Source organism: Lissotriton helveticus, chromosome 5_1 (assembly GCF_964261635.1).
Source record: "Lissotriton helveticus chromosome 5_1, aLisHel1.1, whole genome shotgun sequence".
Taxonomy (NCBI): Eukaryota; Metazoa; Chordata; class Amphibia; order Caudata; family Salamandridae; genus Lissotriton; species Lissotriton helveticus.
In genome coordinates this window covers 124,367,138-124,378,686 of record NC_136065.1, presented here as the reverse complement: position 1 = coordinate 124,378,686, position 11,549 = coordinate 124,367,138, and the positions used below count along the sequence as shown (strand labels likewise).

General features: G+C 48.1%; 1 protein-coding gene across 1 annotated transcript in view; it reads left to right on the top strand.

The window, feature by feature from the left end:
- The first annotated feature begins 285 nt into the window (after nt 1-285).
- Nucleotides 286-11,549, top strand: part of LOC144753014 (glutamine synthetase-like) — a 46,785-nt gene continuing 35,521 nt past the window's right edge. The window contains exon 1 of the mRNA XM_078640822.1: nt 286-469. Within this exon, the coding sequence (XP_078496948.1) occupies nt 304-469 (166 nt within the window). The 5' untranslated portion in view covers nt 286-303. The remainder of the gene's footprint in view (nt 470-11,549) is intronic.

Genomic DNA, 11,549 nt, shown 5'->3' with positions numbered 1-11,549 from the left:
ATATATATATATATATATATATATATATATATATATATATATATATATATATATATATATATATCCACATGCAATCTATTTTCTCGAAAAGATCGAAGCGGACACCTTCTGCAGTGTAACAATGTTGTTTTATTGATCTTCCATTATGACGCGTTTCGGCCGACCAGAGCGGCCTCGGTCAAATATATCCTGCCCTCGGAGTGCCTCCGGTCTGCGTTCTCTGCTTTGGGTGCAGGTGGGCTTGTCGCCTTGTCGCTGGCCGCCTCACGCGTCTTTTTTCTCTCTCTTTGCAGACCTGTCACCATGTCGGTTTCTCACAGCTCCCACCTGAACAAGTGTGTCCGGGAGCGGTACATGAAACTCCCCCAGAGGGGTCAGGTACTGGTCACCTATGTCTGGATCGATGGCTCCGGGGAGGGCGTCCGCTGCAAGACCAAAACCTTGGACCACGAACCCACGTGCCTAGAAGGTATGGGTGTGTACAGCCAGCACTGTAAAAGATATGTAAAGGGTGTGTAGCTGCTAAACCCAAGTCATTTCCGTGGTCGCCTCTCCCACCCGACAACACTAACCAGGGGGATATTTGAGGCCCGGGCCAGCTCATATTTACCTTTGCCCTCCCCCAAATGACCGAGGCAGCTGGCCCAGTATTTAAAGGGGCGTGACTTCTGACGGTAAATGAATGAGCCATAACAATGGCTTTAACATTTGATGTTATCTTTTTAGATTTGCTGCATGTTCCAAGACAAGCAAAATGTTGGGCTGTGTCTTCTGACAAATTACGTGGAGATGTTGTTTACTTTTCTTTCTTTGACTGAAAAAGTGAGAGGATTTTGTAAAGTGAACTATGTAGCAATCTCATTGGGGTACAGACAGGGCCACTGGAATTATGCAAGAGGGGAGGCCTACATTTGAATAAATTATGTGGCAAGAAAACACAAATTATGCAGCTTAATGTGGCGCATTATGTGATGGTATCACTTCTTTTTTAAATAATTTTTACATGTTAGGGCTGTCACGGCACGGCAAAGGTTTCACTTTATTAGTACCAGTTCCAAATACAGCTATAAATAATTGAAAGGTGACCAGTCAACCTCTGCGAAGGACCTTCCACTGTCCGGCAGCACATGTTGCAGCGTTTTAAGTAACTTTTGATCTGGGTTAAATAGAAACAAAATTTGTTTTTTGTTAAAATCTGTCAATTCCGCAGCAGATGATGTATTATGTGGCAAAGTCATAGTTTATTTTTTAATAAATATTTGTATTCAAAGGTTGCTCAGTATGCACCAATACATGTGAATGACTGAAATGAATGAATGAATGAATGAAAAGACATTTATAGAGCGCATGGCTACCCGGAAGCGTCCCAGCGCTAAAACCAACACGGAAGGGAGCAGAGGCTCAGGGGTAAGTTGTTTTCGGAAGAGCTGGTGGCTGGGGTTGTACGTAGGTACAATGGAAGCGAGTTCCAGAGTTTGGCGGCATTATAGGAAAAGAGCCGTCCCCCACATCTGGTTTGTTTTATTCTGGGGACGTCTGCCAAACACAGTTTATCTGAACGGAGTTCCCTCTTGGCTTTGTAGGGGCGAATCAAGGCCGAGTTAATAGGGGGGCCGGAACCTTGCAAAGTTTTATAGGTGATGCACAGGGCCTTGAATTTGATTCGTTCTTGAACTGGGAGCCAGTGTAGGGACCGTATTGTAGGTTTTGCAGAATGTCTGTTCGGTAGTCCTGACAGCAGTCTTGCCGCACTGTTTTGGACTACTTGGAGTTTAGAAATGACTGAGGCGGGGGAACCTAGGTACAGTGCGTTCCCGTAGTCCAGCCTCGAGAGTATAAGAGATTGAATCATAACTTTTTTGGCCAGGGGAGGGAGAAGAGGAAGGATTTTACGTGCCATTTTAAGAAGGCCAAAACAAGTTGCAGTGGTTCTTCTGGCTTGCGTCCTGAAATTCAGATCCTGGTCCAGTCAAATACCCAGACTCTTAATCTCGGTCTTAGGAGCTGGTGAAGGACCCATGCAGGGTGGCCACATGAGACTGGGATTGAAGCTGAGGGGGTTTCCCAGTATCATGATCTCTGTTTTATCATCATTGAGCTTAAGCTGATACAGGTTCATCCAGTGTGACATATTTTCAAGGCAGTGTACAGACCGTTCAAATTATTATCCGCTTGTTTAAGTGCGACCACCAATTGAGTGTCACCGGCGTATGTCACTATGCGGATTCCGGAAGGGGCGACAATAGCTGCAAGGGGGGACATATAAACATTAAAAAGGGTGGGACGAAGAGAGGAGCCCTGGGGGACCCCACTTGTCAAAGGGGTGGGTTTAGAAAGGATATTATCCTCAAAAACCTGAAAGGATCTTCCTTCCAAGAAGGAGCGAAGCCATTGAAGTACAATCCCTTTCATTCCTATGCTACTCAGATGGTATATCAAGGTCTTCTGGCTCACCGTATCGAACGCTGCATTGAGGTCCAGGAGGATAATAGCTGTGGATCCTTCTGAGTCCAGAATTTTTCTGCTTTCCTCAACCACTGCTAAAAGAGCCGTCTCGATGCTCTGGCGAGGTCGAAACCCGGTTTGGGATGAATGAAGCAAATTATGTGTTTCGAGGAAGCCCGAGAGGATATGATTATTATATTTCTCTGCTACTTTGCTTATTCCTGGCAGAAGAGATATAGGACGAAAGTTGCCTAGCTCAGTTTGGTCTAGGTTGGGCTTCTTCAGTAGAGCATTAACCATGGCCCTTTTCCAGCTAGTGGGGACTATTCCTGAAATAAGTGAGGCGTTAATCAGATCTGTTAAATTGGGAGCTATTGTGGCTGCTACTTGTTTCAGGATGTTAAAAGGTGCTGGATCACTAGGTGATCCGCTTTTGACTGAGGAAAGCAGGGTGAGCAGAGTTTCCTGGTCCTGGGACAAAGGTGGGAAAGTCTCTAAGATGTACTCGGGGATAATAGGATCCTGATTAGTCGGAGTTTCCCATTTTTTGTCTGTTGGAGGCAGGGATTTCAGAATTGATTGGACCTTAGTGGTGAAAAAACTTGCCAACTTGTTGCACCGTTGGCCCGAAGGGTCCTGTGCAATACAAGGGATGGGCGTTTTCAAGAGTTTGTATAATGATATTAAACGTTTCTCTGGATGAGTTGGCGGCTGATAGGATCCTGCCCTCATAGTAGGAGGCCTGGGCCTTTTTGGCTTCTGCTTTGTAAATGCGGATCGCTATTCTGTATTCAACTTTTTTTGAGGGAAGGAACTGTTTCCTCCACTGTCTTTCTTTAATTGTACATTGTTGTTTTAATAGCCGCAGATTAGGGGAGAACCAGGGTGAGTTATGAGGTCCGCCGTTTTTTCTTATTTTGGTCTTAAGGAGGACCGAATCAAGCGAATCCTCTATCCAATTAGCAAAGTCTTCACTAGCTATCATTGGGCAGGGGTCCGGGCTAGGTTTGGTCCTTTCTAATTCTTGAATCTAATTTTTTAACCGCATCCGTGCGGTGCCGATTCCGCCCCTGTGCTGGACATTCCAGAACAGGGAGCGGTCGTGACGGAACCGTTCCGTCATCAGCACAGCTCAGCCGTGACTGATGACGGAACGGTTCCGTCACCAGCATCGAAGAGGCTAAAGGAAGCTTGGACCAGGGGCGTCCTTGGGTCCAGGTGGGGAGGGTGGTGGGTTTGGAAGTCAAAGGAGCCCATGAGCAGGTAATCAAGAAATGATCTGTCCATGGGAAGGGAGTGGGATCTGACCCTTTTATGTCCTCTAAACTGGAGAATACTGGGTCCAAAAGGTGACCTTTCACATGAGTAGCCTGCAGAATTTTTTGGATCAATTGGAGAGCTGCTAGGTCTCTTGTTAGATCAGTCGCAAGGGCTGCTTGAAGGTCCTCGAGATGTAGATTAAAATCTCCAAGAAGCGTAAAATTGGGTGCAGAGCTTGCCAGGTTAACCACTGACTCAAGAAGTGACTCCTTGAAGGATCCTAGTGCTCCCGGGGGCGATAAATGAGGATGCCTGTAAGTGAGAGGAGGGGGGTAAATTCTAGGTTAAAGAGGGCATTCTCACAATCCATAACTGGATTCCCAAGTAAACGGCATGTGTATTGCTCCTTGTGAATTATAGCAATCCCGCCCCCTCTATTTGTAGGACGGTCCACCCTTTGTATCACAAAGCCATAAGGCAGCGATTGTACAATGTCTGGTTCTGAGCAGGGGTTTAACCAAGTTTCCGTAAGAAATAGTACATCAGGGTCTACGTCTTTAAGAAGCATCCATATTTCCGTGAAATGTCTCCGGAGAGATCTACAGTTTATCAACAGTAGTCTAAAATGTTTTGAGGGGGTGGTGGGCTCAAGGCTATAGGGGATAAATTCATGCTGCCAGTGAGGGCATTGATCTGGGAGGTTTTCAGGGGCAAAGGAATGGGAGCAGGAGGTTCCACTTGATTTATTAAGCTGTTTAAGCTGTGTGTTTGAATACTGATGCTGCTCGGGTGTAGGAGAAGCAGGGGTTCTGGCCCCTGGGCCCGATCGGGCACGGACGGGCGCCCGATGCTTGTGCTTTGATATGAAATTCAAAGCACAGGTCAATTGTGGGTGTTACAGACTAAATTCATCCACGGTTGTGATTGCCATGCAAAATATAGTAACCATACATTGCTGCAGGTGCTCAATCCTACCCTGAGCAGGTTCAGCAAGAGATGTTTCCCATTCCTCCTTAAACCCCAGCCCCGCCCTCATCAGGTCCCCATATATTGTGTCCAGTTGCTGCAATCTTTCTCATCATACTTGCGCGGACAACCCCGGCTCCGGTAGACCTTGCGTTCTACCAGTTGACAGCACTCTAATTCTTTCTTCCCGTCCCGGATATCTGAGAGGTCTATTTGCTCCCCATGCTTTAGCAATGTTTCACTTAGCCACCCCGCTGCCAGTGTCAACTACAGACCAAGGTATCTGGGCTGGAAGAAATACCCAAGATCAGCCATCTAGCCTCTAGTGATACCTCCACGCATGACGGCCGTGACCTCCTTCCTGTAGCCCTGGATCTCAGGCCATTCCCAAAGTGTGTGGAAAAAAGTGCCCACTGCTCTGCAACCCCGACCGCACTTCATCCCATGCAGTGTATTCTAGATTGAGAATAGTAAGATCTGTGTAATATGCGCAGTTGTGTAAGACGGAAGTGAGCCCTTATGGCTATTTCCCTAGGGCTTTGGATGGCCTCTCCCCAGTTGTCGTCCTTTATAAGCCCTAAATCGCCCTTCCAGGCTTCCTGTAGTGAGCAAAGGAGATACAGTGAGTTATTCACTAACTTCCGGTAGACAATGGAGAGCACTTTGGCCGGCATTTGGTCTTCCGTGGACGAGTATTCTGGATATTGTGTCCCCTCGGATAGGCGACACCTCAAAGCATGCCACTATTGTAGGTACTGCAATCTCTCCCCCTGTGCCATATTATATTCTGCCAACAGGCCCCTAGTTTATCTATCCCTGTCAGACTCCACCTGATCAGACTTCTCAATTTCTTTACTTCACTAAGGTGATCACTGTCCTGTAGTGGGGTAATTTCCCTTAACAAAGAGATGATGGACGGAGTGCTGAAACATTTCAGACACTCACCCCCAGTCACAGATCTGGGTTGAATCCATGATCATTCTTTAGCTCACCCCAGTTCAGACCCAGCTATTTGAAAATCAGTCTTGACACGCTTCCTCATGGGAACAGTCCAGCCCGAACTCCCAAGCCAAGTCTTCCCTTGACCAGAAAAAATGCATCCTGAGACCGGTTTTGGAGTCCTCCTCCAGACGTCCCCTAGTTTATCCCTGTCAGACTCCACCTGATAAGACTTCTCAGTTTCTTTAATTCACCAGGTGATCACGGTCCCATTGTGGGGTCATGGCGGTTAATTTGCCTTCCCATCCCAAGTACCTGTTGACATCATGCCATGCTGCCACCACAGCCCGAGTATGAGTCGGAAGTGTATCCATCTTTTTCTTAGTATACAGAATGGCAGGGTATCCCTGATTACCCATGGTATCATGGTCGACCCTATAGGCTGGCTCCTCCCTATCCCAGAATACCCATTTGTTGATCACCATCAACTGTGTGGCCCAGTAGTATGCACAAAGGTCTGGAAACACCAATACTCCCTCGAACACTCCCCTCTGCAGCTTCCTGTGGGATATACGTGAGCTGCCTCCAATCCAGAGAAGTACGCACAATTCTCTGTTAACCCTAGTGAAGACATTTTCTGGCACTTTATACAGGTATTTTGGAGGAAATATAGCATACGTGACAGGGCCATCATTTTAAAAAGGACAGCCCTGTCCATCAAAGAGTTTGGTAGTACCCTAGAGTGGACCAAGTCTGCTTGGAGACGCTCCAACTGAACAAGTAGCTTCTGTTGAAGGAAGCTCTGCGCGGTCAAGTGATAAAAATTCTGAGGTAGCGGGATCCCCGCGTTGCCACTGGTGTGGGGAAACCTGGTGAAAGGGTAGAGGGTACCTCCCCTTAGCGGGAAGATGAGAGATTTATCCTAGTGGATTTGATAACCCGAGTAACTCTTGTAGATGTCAAGGATGTGTAAAAGTCCATGAACAGAGGATCAGGGCCGCGAAACATAGAGCAAGGTGTCGTCGGCCTAGATATATATTCTTTCCTCCCATTGTTGATCCCCCAAATGAGAGGATCTCGATGGATCCAGGCTGCCAGAGGCTCCAGATCCAGGGCAAAAATCATCTGTGAAAGGGGGTACCTCTATCGCGTTCCCTTACACAGGGCAACGGTGCGGAACAGCACACCATTCACTGGTACCCTTGCCACTGAGTCCTTATATAGGAGTTGAACCCACCAGCAGGACCTAGGAAAAAAGGCCATGCCGGGGAGTACTGCGAAGAGCTAGGGCACCTCTATACTATCAAAGGCCATTCTCGCATCTAGAGATGGCACCACGGCCTCCACTTATTTCTAGTCTGCCATCATGTGTATCACTCCAAAATAGGCACCTCAGGATTAGACGGGCACTCCAACGTGGCATAAAGCCTGACTGGTCAGGATGAATGACTGAGGCTATGACCCTCATCAGTCTATTTGCCAACGCTTTGGCCAACACATTCGCCTCCATGTTAAGTAATGATATAGGCCGGTACGAGCCGCAGACCGTGGGTGGTTTGCACTTCTTGAGAAGAACCACGATTGTAACTGTTCTCCGATCTTCTGGAAGGGCCCCATCCTTCTATGCTGCCTGGAACATATTAAGAAGATGAGGTGTGATTTTGAGTGTTTAAATCAAAAAGAGACTAGCTCAAGTTACTTTTAGGGGAGGGGGAGACTCTGATATGTTTTGTCACGGAGTGTGAACACCCAGCAGGTGTGTTCAAAAAGCCCTCACCCACCAACCTAGTTGGTGGCATGCTTCATCATCGGGCCCACCTAGTGGCACCTAGCGTGCCCCGGGTGTGCTTCAACGCCTGACTACAGCGGAGCTGGTATTTTACTGAGTGTGCGGTGAAGATAGTTAAGGAAGTGATGTTAAAACGGCTGAACGGTGGTCCCAGTACCCGAAGGTAAAATTAGACTTTAATACCTGGGCCTCCGTCAGCGGTTAAAAATAAGGCAAGGGGATGTAAGAGGCGAGTTACGACCTCTCACATCCAATGGGTCAACATGTTTCAGCCAGTGCCTTATGACTAGACTGGCTTTCTTCAGGACCTAAAATAAGTGAGTGCAAATTACCTAGTGGGGGTGTGGGGGAGACTATGTGTCTACACGCCCTAAAGTGTATCTACGTGTGAGAGGGGGATTCCCTTCTCAAGACCATACCGGTATGCGAAGGAGGCACTACAGGTCCAGAGCAGGCTCAACCCAGAAGTACTGGTCAAGCCTTTGCCACCTCCCAACCTTGAGGTCAGACTGAGCAAATAACTTGCGTGGTCTTGAGAAGGGAATCCCCCTCTCACACGTAGATACACTTTAGGGCGTGTAGACACATAGTCTCCCCCACACCCCCACTAGGTAATTTGCACTCACTTATTTTAGGTCCTGAAGAAAGCCAGTCTAGTCATAAGGCACTGGCTGAAACATGTTGACCCATTGGATGTGAGAGGTCGTAACTCGCCTCTTACATCCCCTTGCCTTATTTTTAACCGCTGACGGAGGCCCAGGTATTAAAGTCTAATTTTACCTTCGGGTACTGGGACCACCGTTCAGCCGTTTTAACATCACTTCCTTAACTATCTTCACCGCACACTCAGTAAAATACCAGCTCCGCTGTAGTCAGGCGTTGAAGCACACCCGGGGCACGCTAGGTGCCACTAGGTGGGCCCGATGATGAAGCATGCCACCAACTAGGTTGGTGGGTGAGGGCTTTTTGAACACACCTGCTGGGTGTTCACACTCCGTGACAAAACATATCAGAGTCTCCCCCTCCCCTAAAAGTAACTTGAGCTAGTCTCTTTTTGATTTAAACATATATTAACCGGGGACATGGACTAGCTTTCTGGTCCTACCTCTCTCTCTTGATTACGCATCGTGTGATTTTGAGTGCCACACATTTAAATAGTTCAACCAGTAGGCCGCTAGGCCCCGCTGCCTTGTCCGACTGTAACCCTCAGATGGCCCTTTCTAACTCTTCTACAATTAGGTCTTGTTCCTGTGCCTCCCTGTCCTGGTCTGAGAGGACGTCCCGTGTCAAATCTTTCAGGAAATCTGTAAAGTCATCCTACGTCCTGCGGGTCTCTGAAGAGTATACGCTCTTATAGTACTTTGCAAACGTTTATGCTATACCACTCACTCTGACATGCACTCCCCCGATGGATGTATGACGTTACAACGCAGGCTATTACAACGCCTGCCTTTACAACGCGGTTTTTACATCGCATACCATTACAACGCATCGCATACCATTACAACGCATAGCGCTTTTGGGTGCTGGATAGTGAATAGTTTAATTTACTATTCCAACTCCAGTCCCCGTGGACACTAGGGAAGGTGTTGGATAGTAAATTAAACTTATTCCCTATCCTAGAGCGCCCCCCAGCGCAATGCGTTGTAATAGTTTGCGTTGTAATGACCGCTTTGTAATGGTAGTGCGTTGTAAAAGTTTCGTTGTAAGTGATGTTTACCTCCCCCGATCATGTTTCTAAGTGACCCAGTATCTGTCCCTGTCTCTCTTGTCCAGCCATGCGATCAACTTGCTGGCCTTGTCGCCCACATCATAAATCCATCTCTGTGCTGCCAGGGCTTGCAATCATGCAGCATTTTCTGCAAGATCTCTCAGCTCTCACTGCACCAACTGGAGACGGTGAACCATTTCTGTGTCTGTGGCGTCCCCCCCACTATCTCTTCCTCCAGGTATTTGATTTCCCTTTACAGTTCCAAACTTTGCGCTATCCCCTCTTTCTTTTTGATCCCGATGAGAGCCTAAATATTTCCCTGCAGCACTATTTTGTACTCTTTCCATAGGGTGCAGGCCGAGGCGAACAATCCTTCATTGACCTGAAAGTACTGTTTCGTGCCCTCCACCCCCCGGTCCGAATTGTCTTGTCGTTCAAGTGCCATGCTCCTATCCAGGGAGGTAGGCCTGTTAATCTGACCGGCTCGAGAGCCAGGTCACCACTGGAGAATGATCTGATATGCCGCGTGCTGGGTGTTGTGCATTGCTGAAGTGGCCCACACTGACACAGTGGGTGAATATATAGTCATGTCAGGAGTGACTTCCATGCCTGGCAAGATAACTGTGTGACTTGTGTTTCAGTCTGGTGATGTGCCCTACATAAGTCCACCATGCCCATAGCATCCGTGAATGATTGGAGTTGTATCCCACACTGAGGTTTGTGTCTCCCATACTAAGGTTTGTCTCTCCGCGGCCACCTATCCCACCCCAAAGACATGATATCATTCACCCAGGATCAGTGTGCCCACAGGCATGTTTAAGTGTTGGGCGCCCAGTCCCCCAAAAGTGTCTCCTTGTAGTCTGGGTGGTGCATAAACGCAATCTAAATTTAAATGTATGGCCCACCCATATGCCTGTCATCTGCACGAATCTCCCCAACGGGTCATGCCACTTTTTGCCTGCCGTGTATGGTGTTGTAGACTTTAGTAGGATTCGCGTGCCCCGGGATCCAGAACTGTAGCCTGCATGTGCCACCAAGATGTAACCCCACCAGTCCAAAGCCTTACAGTATTGGACTTTTAAATGTTTTTTTGTAGGAGGACCAAGTCTGGGGCCCGCCGTTTAATATACTGTAGCGCCAAAGTGCGCTTATTCCTGGAGCCCAAGCCATTCTCATTCCAGGACAGAATCTTCAAATCAGAGTGTGCTTGCGTTCCCATTAACATTCAGCTGTGTTGCTCAATCCTAAGCCTACCCCCACCCTCACAGTCTGGCTGCTTCCCCCCTTGACCCGTTCAGGAATCCTAGCTGTTATTGTAGACCTTGCAACCATGAAAATATCAAACTCAAACAGAAAGAACCCAGCAACACCCCCTCCCTCCTACCCTGAACTGTGGGTCTGAAACTGCCCAACAACCCAATTTGCAGAGTGCCTGTTGCCCCAAATTAAACACTGACTGTATCGTGGGTTGGCTGCTCTGCCTTTATATTCTACCATACCCAAAATACGTGCAGACCCTTGTGAGATCGAATGAAGTACCAATGGCCCAAATGTATTTGGAACTTGCTGATTTTACTCAGTCACCTGTCCCCAGACTTCCAAATATGAATACAAGACTCCAAGCCCTTCCCGGTGCCTCTTAACCGCACCCCCTCATCCGTTACATCAGTTAACACACACTGGAAAACGTGCAGTTTGGTACTTGCTCCTGGCTTGATCATCTCTCGTTAGAGCCCTCTGAGGCTGTCCCATCAACTTGCTGGCTGTCGTCTTGTACTGAGGAGTTGCCTCTGTTACTGTCCTGGGGTTGGCCTTGCCCACCCCCGGGGTTGCTGCCGCCGAGGTGCGCCAGCCGTCCAGCCTGTCTCTTACCTCCATTGGTGAGGTGAAGAACCAGGATTTCCCCTCTGATACCACACAAAGTTTGTACAAAAGGGGGCTGGTGATGGACGGGCAATATGAATCAATCAAACACTCACACCTAGTCAAAAGATGAGTGGCAGGGTATGCTCAGATGTGAGTCCCTTGCTCACTTTGCCACTGGATTCAAGCAAGCCGGGCTGAAGACGGCTGGAATGCCAGAAACCGGTCCTCGGAAGCTTGTTTCCGGTCCAGGGAAGACATGGCTTGGCAGTTCGGCTGGACTGTTCCCATGAGGCACAGGGTCAGACTGATTTGCATATAGCCATGTCTGAATTGGGGTGGCAGAGTGGGCTAAAGAACGGTGATGGATTAAACCCAGATCTTTTGACTGGGTGTGAGTGTTTGATTGACTCAGATGCTCCGTCCATCACCACCCCCTTTTGTACCACCCAAAGTTTGGCTGGGAAAAGCATCATGTATTTCAAGTCCTTCTCACAGAGCGCCCTCTTGACCTCCTCAAAGTTGCATCGCAGACATTGTACTTGTAGACTAAAGTCCAGAAAGAACGGCACTATT